The 18721-nt window shown below is 41.5% G+C and overlaps 1 protein-coding gene across 13 annotated transcripts in view; it reads right to left on the minus strand.

Moving 5' to 3' along the window:
* The window catches only part of CCDC85A (coiled-coil domain containing 85A), a 271108-nt gene that overhangs the window by 65297 nt on the left and 187090 nt on the right, over window positions 1-18721 (minus strand). Inside the window, exon 3 of one of the 13 annotated variants that reach the window (XM_065682475.1) lies at window positions 9151-9442. The exons of the other annotated variants lie outside the window; for them this stretch is intronic. Within the exon in view, the coding sequence (XP_065538547.1) occupies window positions 9405-9442 (38 nt within the window). The 3' untranslated portion in view covers window positions 9151-9404. Of the gene's footprint in view, window positions 1-9150; window positions 9443-18721 lie in introns of those variants that run through there. 13 annotated transcript variants of the gene reach the window in all.

Here is an 18721-nt window from a genome sequence, read left to right on the forward strand (position 1 = left end):
TTTAAAACAAGACAAGCATCCCCCTAAATTAATAAATGCTACTATGTACAGACACACATAAAATAAGCTATCAGATTCTTTCACCGCTCGGTTAATCTGGGATTTTTCTCTACATCCTGAAGCCCAGGCACCTATAGGAACTTCATGCTGCCATATTAATCAGACAGTGTTCTGCCACTTAAACCACTGATTGACAAGAACTAACAAGAGGAACAAGGAGGAATTCCTGCATCCCTGTCTCCCTGTGAATAATCCATCACCCACCATCAAAAATAAATCAAGGAAAACCAAACATTTGAGAAGAGTCTGGTCTCAGTCCCTGGGAGATTTGCAGTGATACATCTCGGTGTTGGTACAGGTAAAAATCAGCCTTCATGGCTGTTAAATCACAACTGCGTCAGGTCTGGATATGATCCCACGTTTAACTGACAGGCTGTTATCATACAGAGGTAGAAGACACATGCACGATTTTTTTACCAATATGCAGAAGAAATTAAACTTATTTCTCACTACACTGCACCCAATATGAACAAAATATAACCTAAATAGACAACAGCAATCAAGTGCTGCATTAAAGCAGCCCTCAGAGGATGACACTGTGTATTTGCAGCACTCAGGACAGACAACCCTCTCACAACCGACTCTCAGCTGGGCTTGTGTTGTGTGAGAAACAGGGACAAACCATTCTTCATTTTGAGGATTCTGGCCAATAACATCTATGACTTTGATCTACATAAAACTTCTTTTGCAATGCCCAAAGCATAGTTTCCAACCCCACATTTAATTGAAGTTTGCTTACCAACATGGTCTGAACTTTAAGCGTGCATCAGGCTCCGTGAGCCACGTGATTTCTCATACTGCCAACTTTAATGAAGAAGATTTTGCCCTTTAAAAACCATGTCCTCATATCAGCAAATGCTGCTTTTACACTTACAATGAGGAACACAGAGAAGCTTATAGAAGACAATATCACTTCAGCACATTACCTTAGAGCTGATTGTAAATGGCCACAATTCAGGGCCAAAGATACAAGGATGTTCACAATGAAACTGAAATATCGATGCATTAAGACTACAACCAAACCTACCTACTAAGCTATTTAGCTTTTTTAGTTCAGAGTAACATGCAATGTCCCTGGCCTGATGGATCATTCTGATTATGCTTGCACATCACTATGCTTTTAGCAGCTCTATAACGCCACAATGTACTGCAAACCATCTGGATCTTCCATGGATAGTCTTTGGGATCCTTCTGCACTGCTGGACTTTTTTGCCATGTTGTTGAATCTGTCCAATTTCACCTCAAATCCCATCAGACTGAAAAGGTGCAATGGATTTTGCACTCTGAAGAGCAATGGCTGACTAATACTTAAGAACACATATTCCTGTGGAGAGAACTTATAAAAAGAACTTAGTTAATAGCAAAACTGAGAACCCAAATAACTGGATTACATCTGTTCTTGCCTGCTGGCAGTCTAAATGGTTTATAAAAGGCAGCAAGAAACCACCTCTGCTCCATAGAACAGATAGAGAAACTACCACTGTAGTTCTTCATCTCATATTGAACTTCTAGTTGGTCTTCCAGTGTAACTGATTTTTCAACAGCGGCAATAATGAAAGGACCCATAGTAATGACTTTCACAAATTAAGATTACTTGAGTAAAAAAGTAGACAGACAACATGTTTTGCTTTCTCCTTTTTAAACAGGAAAGCTCAGATTTAGTAGCAGAGTTCAACACTGACCAGATTTTTCCCTCTTTGAAAAATCCAGTGTCTCCTAATGAGAGATCTCTGCCTTCCAGTGTACAGGAGGAGAACTGTGCTTTACAGAAAACTCTGGTAGAAGAGCAAAGTGTGTCTAAGAAGAAATTCACATTTCTACACTACGCTCGGATTGCCAAAGTAGCTGCAGTTCTTCTCCATTCTCAACCACAAGGGAAGATTGCAGTAGGCACTTCGAGGTGCTCAAGACACCAAAAGCTCCGGGGAGCTCAGAGATGCTACGGAAGTAAAATTCCAGAGTACCCACCAAGAGTCAGTCAGGATCAGCACTACCACATCAGCAGCTGCACCACAGCTGGCAGATACAGTAATAGCTGCCCTATTTTTCATCTGACAGAACAAGGGGGCAGGATATCAACTGATATCTGTGATTGACTAAAACCTGCACAGTCATTAACAAACCCCTCCAACTACTGTATTTATCACGCACAAAGAAGTGATGTAAATGGTTGTTACCTGCATCATTCCCAACAATTTCAAGTTCAGAAATGCTAGAGCTCTGCTTTTCTCTATAATCTAATTCTGCTGTCCCACACCTCCATTTTCTAGAAGCAGGAATACTGTTAAAAACACTGCAAGTTCACCTAATCCAACTTTGGATAACTGGATGATGACATTTCCTCTTCTTCAGAGTCCTTCACTTTACAACATACACGCTCCTTACTATAACTCTGAATCTGTCCAACATCATCCAGTTTCTTTTTCTCAAGGAAAACCCCTCAGAATCTACAAATTCTTTTATAAGCAGCTTTATTGTCTGTGCTCACAAGGGTGCAACTCAAACCTTCCACATCGAACACAGCCTGCTCCCATTACAGCTACAAAACTACCTCCTGGGTGATCTGTCCTAGAAATGGCAGTCGACTTCTGGACCCAGTTTCAGGAATGAGGAGAAAAGAGATCCTGTCCGGTGCATCCTTCTCTTTCCTTTCCACTTCCAGGTATTGTGCACTTGCCTGCTCCCCCTGTAACCCCTCTGGGGAAAAGCGTGCTCTGCCTCCATGCTCCAGCCCCCCAAGCATGACAGGGAGAGCTGCTCACTCTCCTTTCCTGGATACTGAGGATGCTTCATCCCTTGTAGTGTTTTACAAGGTATATGGATGGTCAAGAGGTTTACAAGGCAGCACAGAGAGAGTCTAAAATGTTTCCCTGCTACTAAAAGCTATACTCATATTCTACCTTCAGGGAGGGTCAGCCCTGAGATGAGTGATCCATGAAGGCAGCACCCCAGGGACAGAAGGGCCATTGTCATTTTTTGACTGTCTTCAAACCTGGATTGAAAGTCCTGATGCCAAATATCAGTCTCTTGAAAGCAGGAAAGAAAAGTTGCAAGATTTCCTTCAAATGAGAACATTGTGGCCAAGAAAAGATTGCTGCCTGCTTCCTCTGGAGTACATTTCTAAGTCTCAGTTCCGATTTTCATGATACCACTTAAAAAAAACACAAGCGAGTGCTTCTAGAAGCCTGTGAACTCGGTGGGGACATGCAAGTGTATGAAGTCAGCCACCTGCATAAATAAAAGCAGTATCAAACCCTAAATGATTTCCACCATGATCTCCAACATGACAACATGGTGGGCCATTCTGTTTGCTGAAGCAGCAAGGTTCCAGGACACACATCCTCACACACGTGCATTCCTACAGCACAGTACCCAGGAGTCTGCAACAGGCAAGCAGTCATTTATTCCAAGTAGCAAGAAGTGCTTCAGGTGTTGGTTTAACCCAACCTGCCAATATTCCCAGATGGGACACATGAATGTTTTCTGGCAGCTTGTCTTTCAAAGTCTGCCCAATCCCACCCTCATGCTCCTGGATAACTGCTGCTGGGAAGCAACAGGGCAGCACAAGACCTGTCATCAGGCTGGCACCACTCCTATGCCTTCGAGCTCTTCCCTCTGTGGCAGGTGAGCCGGGTGATGCTCATCACCTACCCACATCTTGGCAATGCACTTTGCTTCAGGAGGACCACGTTAATCAGAACCCTTGCTTTCTCACTGCTATGTAAGAAGAGGAGTTTTAGATCTGCATCATTCCTTGAGAGAACTGTTCTTGCTCATTTCTAAAGTTCATTAACAGGCCAGTTAGCCTCCTGCTCATCACCTCTCATGATGGACATGAGTCTAGCGATGTAGACAAAAGGATACAAAAGTATTCTTGTTATTCTACTAACCTTTCCAGCTATACCAAACTCTTCAAACATTTCCAGTTCCCCTTAATTGTATAATGAGTTGCTATTGCACATTTTTTAATGCATGCCTGACTTCACATGGCTCAGACAGAAGAAACACTATCACTTAGAAAGTGAACACAAAGCATGAGATGTAACCAGTTACCATGTGAGGAGTCTGGACACTGTGTTACGGGATTCCATGTCTACTGACAGTGATATCCCATGAGTTCAGCTTAAAAAGAAATGTACTATTTTGACCCTTTCAAAATATCTGGAAGTGTTCTCATAAACTATTTTGTTTCTATGAATTATCACTATTCCATTTCCTATTGGCCCCTCTGCATTTCTAACTGCTTCCTGGCCATTTTTCTTCTTCAGGCTTCACAGTTCAGTATCTTGACCTACATCCAGTAAATGTTTACAATGACCAGAACGCGATAATCCCATGCTGGAGTTATAAAACTGCTTAAATACATTAGGAATGTTTTTACAGGAGAAAATTATATGGCTCTGCAGAAAATCTTACGAGCAAAGATATTTATACAAGTGCTATATCAGAAGTAGCACCATATGTTTCCATACTTCAGCATGAAAGACAAAATGCCTGTAGAATGAAAAGCTACTGCCCTGAGAACTTAAAAATACACCATTACTTCAAGCACCAAATAATCAGAGCAATCTAATTAGGAAGGGGATAATTAAAAGCCTAACAGATTGCTAAATCATGCTCAGGACACACAACCTGGTGTTTGCTCCAGTTTGTAAGATTAAAATAGTAACAGAGCCAACGTCTCTTTAATCTCCGCCCAGGTTTGAAACACTAAATTGCACTCAGACCATATCTCATGGTAAGAAGTGCCATTAAAAACTCACTTCTTCGCATGGCAGGAAGCTGCTGTGATTGCAGTAACTTTCTACTCATAACAAGAATTGTTACTATAGTCCTGTCATCACATTTCATGGGCTGGAAATGTTTAGGCTGTCATTTCTGAACGTTAAAGCCCGATTCCCCACTGAGTGCACATTACTATGGAGCCTGAAAATCCTGGCCTGAATTCTGATGGGTGCCATTCATAAACATTTTTAGCAATGACTCTGCTACAGTTACTTTGTGCAGGAAACCTCCATCTTTTTGGCAGACAGGGAGAGCCTTTCCCCAGTCTTCCCCTCAAACACAGCCACTGCTTCACAGACTTGAAGTAAACACTTCAGAGTGCAGTGTTTGATAGATAGCAGCAGCAGCCACCTACCTGCTAGAAATGAGCGTACAGGCTTTCAGCCAAAACATCTCAAATTACACCAGCTCTCTGGTTCCTATCCACATCTGCCAAGTCACACAGATGTGCAGACTGGGGCTTGTCATAGAGATTTATATCTGCTAAGCACCACTGGCATATTCACAAGATAACACACGATTGATACTGAGGACCAAATCACCATCTTGCCAAAATACTGTGTTCTCCTCCTTTTCAACACATAACACCTTCCATTTGCAAAGTTCATCCTGATAAAAGATGAATTCTCCTTCTGACTGCCAGTCAGCAACTCGAAATCCTCAGCTGATAGCTGTCCTTGGCTCTGATTCATACCAGCATCTTCGTCTCCCAAATGAAGGCAACTACAGCTACACAACTACTCTGCAACAGTAAAAACAGGCCACAAGAAACAAGACAGACAAATATAACTTCCTCTAGTAAGACTACCACAGCACTTCACGTATGGATACACTGTAAATCACTTTATGGGCAGGGATGCTTTTAAGCACCCTGTAAATCCAAAAGGTACATTAACATCCTCTAATATGCCTGCTGCATTACACACACAAAATAGCTTTGTTCCCCACTGGCCTGGTTAGCCTACTTCAGGAAGCTCAGGAAGGAAGGAAGCAGAGCCTTAAAAGTTGCTTTTGAAAGGAAACACATTGAAAATGTTTGTATCAAGCTAAGAGTTCATAAAGGTGTTTTCTAGGCGCGCAAGCAACCTCAGCCCCAGTTTTTACACCACACTCAGAACCAGACTCACATGAAAAAAACCTGCTGGAAAAGTGGGATGATGCAACGGAATAATCTGTAGCTAAAACTCAGGAAACCTAGATTTAAGGTGTAGTTGGTGGCTGAGTCATCCTGTCTCTTCATTTGTTTAGCTCATGGTTCTTCATACACCAGATGACGATCAGTGTTTGTTTCATTGGTAACTTGTTTTGAGAACTACAGATAAAAAGCTGCAAGTAATAAACAAGAACTACTAAAAGGTGTGTTTACTCGGGTTAACAGCACATCCTTTAGCTCTTTATACGCATCAACTTCACAAAGCCATTTTCAGTGACTTTGTACAACCATTATCTAGGCTACAATCATTCATGCATGTAAACTGATGCTAGTTCCACACCCTGATGCTATCCTAGTCAACACACCAGTGATCTCCAGGACTAGTACTACCACTAGTTAATTCATCTCCAGCTAAAAAGCCAAAGCTCTTTAGTAAAGAGCTGCTATATCTCCTAACAGTCACCCAAAAGTGGTTCACAATTGCCTTCAGGCTCAAACTCCACAGTTAGAATCTGGAGAAAGAAAAGGAGTTTCTCCTGGCTTTCCACAGCAAGTGAACAAAACGAAACAGCAGTGTTCTCCTACCCTCCTGCTCCCTCGCTGGTACCACAGTCCCCACCTCTGAGATCACACACTTGCTCTAGACCTTTCAGAAGCTCACAGGGCTGACAGAAACACAGAAGCAGGCTTATACAGCACAAAGCAGAGCAAAAGGGGTTGGCTCAAAAGATTGGCCTGAACAGAACAGAACTATTGCAATGGCAGCTTCCAGCAGATGCAAAAATGTCATTAATCTGATGGCCAACATGGCACAGATTTGGAGTCTTTCCCTATGCCAGATGTTCACTAATTCAGCAAAATTGAAGCACACCACAGACACACAGAAATCATAGAATCGCAGGGTGGTATGCATTGGAAAGGACCTTAACATCATCCAGTTCCAGCCCCCTGCCATGGGCAGGGATGCCTCACACTAAACCAAGTCACCCAAGGCTCTGTCCAGCCTGGCCTAGAACGCTGCCAGGTCTGGCAACCTGTTACAGTGTCTCACCACCCTCCCAGTAGAGAACTTCCCCTGTTTTAGTTTGAACCCATCACTCCTTGTCCTACTGCTACAATCCCTGATGAAGCGTCCCTCTCTAAAATAGATATCATTAAACATTTACTTTGGTGGCTTTCAGATCTGATATATATATTTGGGGTTGTTTTTTTCAGTTTGTGGTTTTGAGGGTTAAGTTTTCTGCACAATACCCCATTAAAAACATGTGCTCACGAAACCAGAGCAACGTGACATTATACAAGATCTGATGATGCCATACAGAAGGAAAAGAGAACCAACTCAGCAGTGAGGAGCACACCTTAGTGGATGCCCAGATCTCTGAGAATGCTCCCCACCCTATGGGAACAGGTATTGGCAAACCACACAATGAAGTGGATACCAAGCCCTATCTCACAGGCTGTCACTAAACCCTCACACCTCCACAGTCAACCTCTAGCCCAGCTTACTGGTTTGCAGCTACCAGGCCACATCATGCATGGTCTGGAGGATAAACAGCACTGGAAGTGAAAGCAGGCAGGCACCCCACCTTAGTCAGCATCAGACCAAGCCAAGATCTACAATCTCATCGACCCCTGGGCCATCACAGATTTGCAGCTGGCTTAAGACCTGAATTAGATATGCATTTGGATTGCTAACGGGACAGTGTTGACATGCAGAAGAGAACTGGCCTGCAACCTGCAGGTCAAAGAGCTACTTCTAATTTACACTACTAAAATGGAGAAATCTATGTTTGTGAAAATGTGCGCAACAAATGTCTCTGGATGTGGCTAAACCAGGGTATTCTCAGCTTTATCCTGTCCAGATTCCTGACTGGACTTCTGGAACAGTGAAGAAACTGTCTCTTACTACCCCTTTCCCACTGTGTTTCCCCAGATATGATGAGACACAGGCTCAGTACCTAGTAAGCACTGCATTGACAGTCACAGCAGCTAAGGAGCAAATCAACCAGCTGGTTTATTCACCATCTCACTAGTCTGACTATTCACACTCCTGAGGCACCTGAATATCACACTGATGATAGACCAGTGAGGCTCAGGGTTTGGAATTAAGATGCTGCTGGTTCCCTGAGAAACAGCATTTCCTTCTGTACACAATATAAACCTTGGTTTTCTCACTCCAGGCAGTGAAAATCTACTGATCACTTTCGTCTTCCATTACAGACCCTTCCCCATGGGTTTCAAGAGCCCATGCATGAAAATGCATTGCTGAGCAGCACTGCAAGAACAAATAAATCAAAAATAACAAAATTTGGGGGGTATTCCAAGCACTTCATTAAAAATGTTAAATGCATCTTCACGGTCAACACTGTCTCTCCTGTCACAAGAACAGTGGGCATCAAAACATCTCACATGAGGTTTAAGTGACATGTGGGGTTAATACCCAACATCAATTTATTGAGAAATACAGCTGTCAAGTGCACCTCTACCAAACACAAAGCAGAGCCAAGGTTTGTTACGTTTAAGGTATAGATCTTTCCATGTTGATAAAGTCAACAGGTATTTCGATCTCAAAGCAACAGAAATGGCTTCTCATTCAGTTTTCACTAATCCTTCAAATACCCATTTTCCAAACTGATATCAGGACCAACACTGTTGGCTTTGTTAAGGAAATAAAACACCATCAAGCAACAGAGATGGAGTTGAAAATGTTGCCCAGAAATCTGACTCCCAAAGTACACATTTCCAGGTATGGGTTGATAAAGCGTGGACTTGTCTTTAAAATACAAACCACTTGGCTTAATCTGGATTGTTGCAGAGTTATCACAAAAGAGGCTCAAGCAAGTCCTTTTGTGGTATGCCTCTTTTTGAGCTTCCCCTTTTCAGTATTCCACTGGTCAACAACTGGATGTACTTGCAGTAGTGATCAATACAAGGAGTTACCACCTATCCAACTCATTCTTGACAAAAAAAAAAGGATGATGGAGTGACTTAAGAGGATAAAACTCAGAGATCCAAGCTTCCAAGAGAGTCTGATCAGTCACTTCCATGCTGTCACGCAATCCAGCAACTCCTTTTTATCAATCTGGATACAAATTTTCAATACACTCTTTTTAGAGTGGTTACGAGATCTTTCTGTTTCCTTACATTCATCATAGAGAAGGTAAAATACACAAATACCAGGGCCTTAATACTGAAATTAGGATTTATTTTGATATGCTCAGGATGCTTTAGTTCTCCAAAATATTTGCAGCACATGCTATGGTTGCAAGTGATCAAAATGTAGCATTCAGCATCACTGACTGCATTGTAGTAGACCAGGTGGCAAGTTCCAATAACAAGGAGCAAATCAAGAAGTTCTCACACCTCTACCTGGAGGAGACAGATTCTGGTATCTTCTGCTGTTTAGTCAAGACTGCAGAGCCTTTAGTCTTGGTGGTTGGAAAGCTGGTTAGGAAAAAACATATTGTTGCTTTCATGGTTTCTTTATGAACTTCATGATATTGCAAAAACCTAAAATTCAAAATTCAACTTCAGGTTACAAAAAAATCTGAAATGGAACAGGCAAAAAAGATGAATGACAACAACAGACAAGTGACTGCAGAGCACTACAAGTGCACGGATATTCAAGCTCCTTGCTTCTGTCTGGGCATCCAATCCCAGTAGAAGTCAAGTGCCAACAAGGAGTGAAGTGCTCAAATACTTCCATGGACCTAAGCCAGCTTTCAGGTTCTAGCTCACAGCATTCATACACTGTGCTTGATGTACGCAGCTGCCTTCAGTGAAACCTTCCTTTCTCTCTCATAAGCAACCAGTATTTTTAGAGACCCATCCTAATGTCACTGGTAATGTTAGCAGACCACAAAACCCCTAAGATGGATTTTGAACATCATTAAGATTCATTCACTGTAAAACAAAAATAGACTCAGAAACCAAGAGGGGATGTGGGTCACCTCCCAGTGCTTTTCTCCAGGCTTCTTTGAACTTCACATGAATGTGAGCTACATAGTGATGAATCAGCCCTGAAGCCTCTGTAAAAAGCAGATATATATATTTTGTTTGAATCCAAGTTTCAAGTACATGCTCTAGGAGCCTACAGCAAGGGCTGAGTAAGGCAAATGTTCACAATCCATAGGAACTTAAAGAGATGCAGTGGAAGAAATCTAATGAGTTTTGAGGTCAAACATCTGAAGGAGGTGTCTCTCTACTGATCAAATCAGAAGTGTGGTATTACAGGCATAAAAGCTCAGGAATAATTTTAGATAACCTTGAGAAAGCACCTGTCCTGTCTTTAGAAAATATCTGAAGGGGGCTACAAGGATGCTGGGGAGGGACTCTTCATTAGGGACTGTAGTGATAGGACAAGGGGTAACGGGTTAAAACTGAAACAGGGGAAGTTTAGATTGGATATAAGGAGGAAGTTCTTTACTGTAAGGGCGGTGAGGCACTGGAATGGGTTGCCCAGGGAGGTTGTGAAAGCTCCATCCCTGGCAGTGTTCAAGGCTAGGCTGGATGAAGCCTTGAGTGAGATGGTTTAGTGTGAGGTGTCTCTGCCCATGGCAAGGGGGTTGGAACTGGATGATCTTAAGGTCCTTTCCAACCCAAACCATTCTATGCATCTATATTCAGTACTGCTGCATACCACAGGGCTCAGGATGCTTTTTGAGCTACAATGTGTATTTTCTCATGACACTACCGAGTTTGACTAGTCTAAATAACCACTTACATTATTATACAGACTTCTACTAGTCAGTATTACAAACCTTGTCACCATTTTACCCACTCTAACTTGACATAATATTTACAATAATTTGGTGCAAAGTTCACAGAAATCATGCAAATGAAAACTGAAGGCTTGAAGAAACCTGTACTTGCTGACATGTAGAGGTACAAAGCTGCTGGTTCCTTCCTCTCCCTAAGGATATAGAGAAACCATGCAAATATGCCCAAAGTTTTCTAGTAGAACTGACAAGTTGAATTAAGACTGTTTGTTATTCACAGTGTTCACATGAGAGTTCATCTTTGAAGACAGCCGAGCTCAAGATAGCAGCTTTCCATTCACAATCAATCCATCTGAAAACATTTTCCTGCTGCGCACCAAATGCTCACAGACACATCCCAAATCATGATCTGACTCCCTTCTGTGTGTCTTACAGAATTAAAAGCACTTTAAAAAGACTTACACACTAAATGTGCACTAGTGTCATTAGTGTATATTTTAAAGACAATTCAGTATAGATCCTTCTCCCCACATTACACTTGTAGAACTAATCTCCTCTGAAATGGATTACGGTTGTTACTAGTGTATCCTGCTGGCTTTTAGTCCCACTGTCCAAGGCTTCTTCCAGGCTAATCCTTTCCTTTGCTCATTTCATTTGGTATCTTTCTATTATGACACTGTCTGAAAATCCCATCATAAGTGATCAGATTTCAAAAGAAGAACTGGGAATAGCACAGAGAGGGGAAAGAAGGGTGGAATTTTTTTCTCCTCATTTACGTAAAGATGCTTTCAGATTTCTTTACTGTGAATACCCCAAAGACTACAGAAGATTCTTAATTCATGCTTATGAAGGAAACAGAGAACATAACGAAGACCCTTCACAGTACTTTAAGTTTGCACTAAGACTGAAGACTGTATTATTAAGTCCTCAAGGAATATTATAGGCCACAGCTGGAGAATGAGTGTGTGGAAAAACTGCCTCCACATACCAATGAATAAGGACCAAAAGAACCATCTTACAGTAATTAGAAATTACCACACTGGATCAGACCAGTGCAATTAGTATTTTATAACATATTTAGTATTTTAGTATATATATATATATATATATATATATATATATATAGGCACACACACACATATATTTTACACACACACCCAACAAGGACCAGGACCAGCTCTTTTAGACAGAGGCACACAAAAACTTTTGCCATTAACAGCAATGGAATGACACACTGGAGTGAAATTCACCCTCAGTTTCTACTACTTAGGAGCTGATGTTCACCTTAGAGCAAATGAATCAGATCTCCCAAACACGAAGGATTCCCATTTTACCTTGCATTTTGTATTATCCAAAGGGCCACTTGACACTTCTCAGGACTTTAACTGTTGTTGGGCTCTGTGTCATTGCACAGCAATGACAGTCTGGCTAAATCTGCTGGTGTGGCTGAAGAGTTCAGTTACAACTGAGCATCCTGTTACAATACTTCTCCAAACTGCATGGTACAATGCTCTATCCTTGTCTTTACTAAGGCTTAACGCCACAGTTATCTCTGGACAGAGAAGAACACTGTTGGTTCCACAATGGATTATTCTACAGACTCAAGTATAAGGTTGTGGCAAAACCAATCATAGCACAAGCACCGTATAACTTGGTTTTAATCTTTTCAGAAGCATGGAGGTGGTGTATTAAGATGAACTTCTTTCTGCACTAAGCCAAATTCAAAGCTCAGTATACCAGTCCTAATAGACTCTCTTAACTGAGGCACCCTTTAACTATTCAAGCAGCACACACAGACAAGTTTTATATCAAGATCATGACTTGAAGATGATTCTCAGTGCTCTCTCAGAAGCTATATATATATATATCTGTGTATATAATAATAAGACCTAAGCTGTGCTTCAGTTTACTAATTAAAACATGACTTACTAGCTCAGAAGGCAATGAATTTTCATTGCTAGAGTCATTTTTATATGCACACGAAGCTTTATTTACCTCATTAAAGCCCCTATAATGTGGAATGCTTCACTGTCCTTCACTCCTGTCGGCGTCTGTGCACTCTGGGTGGGTGAATGGCACAAAGTTTTAAGCCCACACTATATAACCGCTACCCTCTTTCCTATTTGTTAACCAGTTCAGCTCCAATCCTTGCATAACCTGCAGCTACTCCCCACTGGTAACTCCCTAGTAAGATAATATATTAAAGATCCCATTGCTAGCTAGAAGAGAAGAGACAGGACACTCTTTGATTAACACACATAATATACCCTACAAGGTTGAAGTCCTTAAACAAGCAGCATTTACCAAGAGTTATTATGATGTTCTAACTCTGCATTATAACTGACAGAGTTCAGAGAATTTGACAATTTAATCACTGTACTATTTCTAAACCCATATTTTACTATTATAAAACCACTTTTTACTCAAAGCTCTGCAAAGGACTGTGTTAAATGAGGTCCTGGCCTCAGGTTAAAGGTGCTCTCTCCAAGCACAGACTCAGACACAGCTTTCATGTGAGGACTCTCTATTCTGGCACTAATGAAATAAAATAGAATCAAAATGTGCCCACATATTTCAGGCAGCCAACACTCATACCCCTGCGAGCTCCTGATGAGGCCTCACAGGTAAAAGCAAATATCTTGCATCTTGACCCAATCATCATGAGAAATAAATGATCTCCTCTACATATCGAAACAAACTGCCACTCACTGCTCAGAAAACACGTTATTGTTCACAACAGGCAAGGAAATAAGCAGAAGTAGTATGAGTATGTCAGCCCCATCTCAGCAAAGTGAGGGGAAGCCACAGGGCTGGCTTGCAGGGTGTTTGTCAAGACACTGTGATAACAGCACTGTGATCTATTGTCAGCCTTTCACTTCTGGAGGTCTGTGGACAAACGTTAGTGTAGTTCCAGCAGAGACCCAGAGCAAGAGCTATGGCCACACACCTCAAATTAATCAGCCAGCAGAGCTGCTGGTTAAATGCTTGGGAGATAAGGGCACCTCTCACAGGTCTGAAGGGAGAGCTGCTGAATGGGCTCTATCAACACTTTGGTGCAACTATGATACGCAACAGGAGCTGAGGGATGAGTAACCAACTCACTGCAGCAACTGTACAGTTGGCACCAATTCCCTCCCACCTTACTAACACACACACACTCAGCATTGACTAACATAGACCTTGCTCACAAAGATACACGGTGTCCTGGGCTCATCTGTAACAGTTATTTTTCTCCTTCCTTCCTATACTAGTGTTCATTTAAAGATAGTATGTCTCCATTCCCTACTCTGATTCTTGCTTCCATCAAAGAAAGACTGAACTAGCATCAAGTCCCTACTGCCAAAGTCATCTATGGTGCAGGGTATGCAACCTAAGGGGAAAAAAGAAGGATGAGACTTGGAAGTAGTGACTCCACAGAAACGGCAGTGTCTCACACTTGGCTGGGGTGTACTCAGTCCTGTGAGGAGAGAGGTCGTTCAGCTGAGCTCTTTTCCCACTGTAAGGTGTAGTGCCACTGCCTATCTAGCATCAGCTAGACAGGGATAGGAGCAAACCTCTGCCAGCAGCACCAGTCTCATTGCCATTTTGATCAGCCACTGAACTTCCCAGTCAGAGCACTGGCACATCCATGTAACTGTTTGAAATTAGGTGTCTTTGTAAAGAGAGGCACCACTCTTCCCATTAACACATCAGCGGTTTGGCTGGAAGGATGATCCACCTCATACTAAGACATTCAAACCACTACTGGTTTTGTCAGGGAAGTTAAGGATCTGTAAATGCAAACTTCTTCCCAAAGCCCTACAATATGAGTTTGTAGTAGGCTCACTGTTTTGATACTGCAAGACACATTTGCAGCTTGATAAATTACTCCACAAAAAATGAGTTGGCTACTAAAAGCAGCACACTCCAGTCACATACATATTCACATATACACCCCAGTTCTCCTACAGTGTGTAATAGCTAAAGATAATTTACAAGCTTGACATAAACCCAATGGAGTTCAATTGAAAGACTCTGATTGACAAAGTTTCAGAGCTCTACACTTCAAATAGTAAGCTTCTGGAATAAATAGTAGATTATTTCATAATGGCAAGCAAAAGAATCTGTCAATCCTGTAGCCTCTGCTTACACAACAGGCTTCTCTCAAGAGTCAGTAAAACTGTATCAGGCTCCCAACAGCAGATGCAGAGTGGTGGGTGCCATCAGGAGAGCTCGAGTCACACACAAGGTATCATTCACTGCTATTAATGACAGGCAAATTATTTCCATTATAACTTTAAGGAACATAACACATAAACAACCTACACCATAACATGTCATCATTTCACTCTTTGGCCAGCAGGATGTAAGCTGTTTCTACTGAGAGGCTACCAGTTAACTCAGTAACATTATTACATGTTTTCCCTCTCTGAAGTCATGCTGCAGTTTCCTCTTTTTACTCAACACAGCATTTTCTGAGTTTATTTTCCTTATAAGCAGCATCTCTATAGCAGAGACTGTTCAATAGTTAAGCCAAGTCTCCATTTAGCCTACAAATACCTTCACTCAAGGAGAGGGGCTGTTGCATTTATTCTGCAAGAACCCTCACACCTCCAGCAGCATACAGTGTTAGTCAGCAGTTTTACTTCTCCTCATTAATAACCTCACCATGAAGCAAAAAGTACATATGAAAAGCCTTCTGATGCTTTCCTTTCACACAGGAGTCAAAGCCCAGAGTAAAACAAAGGGCTTCTTAAAATAGAAAGTTTACAATAAATTGCTTTGACAAAAACCCACCACTTAAGACTGCAACTGCTGAAAGCATGATCGTTTATACCGAGCACTTCTACCCCACACACTATGTCAGAGTCAAACCATCATGTATTATTTTCAGTTGCAGAAATGTTCTCTTTGAAGTGTTTTTTACTGCTCGTATCTCCTAATTTCAGCAGTCTTTCTATGCCAAATAACCCTGTGCCCATTACCCAGAACCTTTAGGTGTGAGCACAGCAGAAGGTTGTTGCCATGTTTTAGTTGCTTAAAGGCTTTCAAATGGAATACATGTTTTCAGTTAACAAACATCAAGTCACATTTAGAGCTCTCATCCCAGTTTCTGTCATTCTAAAGGTTGAGGATGTCCAGTGCAGAAAGATACGTAGGAGAACCCTGAAGTAAAGTCTTTAAAGCTTTATAAATCTTATAAATGAAAGCTGACATGTCATACAAGAAAAAAATACTCAGATCAAACCTTTGAGCATAGAAACCAAGAATACTTAGGAAAGGAAATGTTATCACCTCATCCTTTATTCCTTCAGCTGCGCCTATGGACCAAAGACAGCTCCAGACTGAAGTAACTTCCTGCATACCTCATGACAGCTTAAAATATGCATGAAGCCCAAACAATTAATGCACATACCATATCCTGTAAAGCAGGCAACTGCTACACATCATATTTCTGATGGTACCGTAATGTTAAATTGCAACTGCATTAACTTTAGCTTAAGAGTTTGGCAGAACCCTGCAAACACTCCATTTCCCATGTCTTTACATACAGTCAGAGTTCTAGTACAGATTAATTGCATATGACTCTATACGTTGCCTCCCTGTGGTCACACGAGTGCTGACAAGACAAGAACTCCTCTCAGACCTGATTCAGGGTCCAGTTAAGAACAAAGAGGACGGGACAGGCTCGTAGTGAGCCTACCAAGTTCTGATTACTTTATTCCTTTAGTTACAGAGGAGTCAAAAGGTGTTAGTATTTCTTTGCCATTTGTCACTCTTACTGCTCAAATGACAGTCCATGAGAACTACAATAAGATTGGAAGTGCCCTGAAAAATAATCACAGGTATGTGCAATCATACTCCAAGTTGTAAAGCAAACTAGGCTCCACCAACACGATATAGTATGTTTACTGCATGATTTTCGGATAGGAACCAAAAATAGCATCCTTTTATATTCCTGATGGGAATTCAGGGCCAGGTATACAGGCCACTTTCTAACTCCTGTTTTCAGAGTTCCACCAGTCCCTACAAGAGACGCAAAAGATCAGGATTTTCTCTACAAGGCACAGTTCCCATCTCTACTCAGTTGGCAGGTTCATGTATATAGGTAGATTCAGAACAGGCACATTAAGATCTATACATTACTTTAGCAATAACAAGTGACAATAGTCAGCACTTCTACTGCTTCCATATTAACTGTTCTTCACACCTTTACAGCAGCTGGCAAAAGCAAAACACAAAAACTCTGAAAGGATTCAGCCTTGCTGTGAAGATCAAGTATATTCTTGAAGTTTAAGGCTTCTTCCTCAGAGCAAAGCTGTCAAGAGTTTTAGCACTGTCCAAGGTCAGACAGAAGTCAGAACTAAGCCTCATACTTGCATCAAGCTATATAAATATGGAAGGAGAGAGGTTTGACATCCTACTGGTGAGAGAAGTCCTCTGCAAGAATGATTATATAAAGCACAGGACAGGCAAAGCTCTGATTAAAGTCAATAAACAGACTCGCAAATCGCCAGCTGCCCTCTCCAGCATCTTGTGGCCCAGGTCCAAATTGCAGACAGCTCAAATACTCTGCACAAAGGACACCAGTCAACTCAGGTTTAAAGTAGCAACTGCTTTCCTTGCACTGTCAATAACATGGCTGAGCTCTTGACAAGACTATTTGGACTGAAAAAATACCAGAAAGTCCACCCTGCTGGGAGCAGAAACCCCATCCCTTTGTGCATGAGTTTTAAAACCTCAGATCTCCTTTGTACATAACCAGTGGTCAGATTGATGAACCTCACAAATGCAACAAAGAAGCCATGTGGGGAAGTCTGGTTCCATACTTCATGTTACTTACAGCCAGGTCACTTTTAAACAGAAAGAACTGGATGGAGAAAGAAATACAGTATTTAAGAGAAGTTCTTGTAAGACAAACTTGTAACTTGTGCATTGCATGTCTTCACAGGCATACACTCATCTCAATCATTTTAAAATCATTAAAAAGAGAAGTCTCTACATTTAACCACTTTGGGTTCCTCAGCCCTGTCAAGCATATGCATTTCCCTGAAAGTAATCTGGATTTACCCCTACAGAGCGAGTTATCTTAGCTGAAGGCATTTCGCAACACAACTTCTACAGCTGCTTATAGAATACAAAGACACGAACTCCATCCCAGTTTACTAAGACAAAATCATCACTTTCCACAGAGCTTGACTTCAAATCTAAGAGTAAAGGTCTGAGAAATGGGTTTGCAGCTACAATGCTATTTTCCTTCGTGAAAACAAACTAAAGCAGACTAGAAAAATTCTGCCAAGTCTCTAAAAAGTTACTTCTACAGCATAAGAGGATGCTTGAACTCTGGTTTAATAATTTCCTCTGCTGTATTTCATTCATTTCAATATGTTTGCATCTGTTTGTCTTAAAATGCTTCATTGTGACTACTTTAAATCATTTCAGAGAATACACAGCTCTTAAAGCTTGTGCTTAGAAGCATGTTTATTTGGTATAATTCTAAAATGCAGCAATAACAACACAAAACCCCAGCCTTAAGATCTTCCTTCATTTTTAATTTATTATAATTAAACACAGGCAAGCTCAGGGCTTTGCAAATCTTTAGGAGCAGACTCATTTTATATTGAGCCCAGCTCTTCATCTGGGGTCTTTTCCAAACCTGATGGAAAAGGACAGAAGCAGCCTTCCAGCAACAAACAGGAAATTTTTACATCTTTAAAGCTACAGAAAGAGGAGGTTGGGAAGGTGGAAATGAAACTGAAGACATTCACCTCCATTCTGCTGACTCAAACCCACGCAACTCCTCTCTGATGTACACAGAGGTCTGCCTAGGGACAAACAGTTTATGTCTACCAGCCACAGAACAGGATCACAGCCAAGAGCTGCTCCGTGGTACCTTACACCAACACTCAAGATGTACTTTTCCTCTGCTTTTGTAATCTACTCAACACCTACTGGAAGGACTCTGATTACATCACTTGCTAAAGGAATAATGCCAACACCAGACTTGGTACCTTCGACTTCACAT

This window comes from Lathamus discolor, chromosome 5 (assembly GCF_037157495.1).
Source record: "Lathamus discolor isolate bLatDis1 chromosome 5, bLatDis1.hap1, whole genome shotgun sequence".
Lineage (NCBI taxonomy): Eukaryota > Metazoa > Chordata > Aves > Psittaciformes > Psittacidae > Lathamus > Lathamus discolor.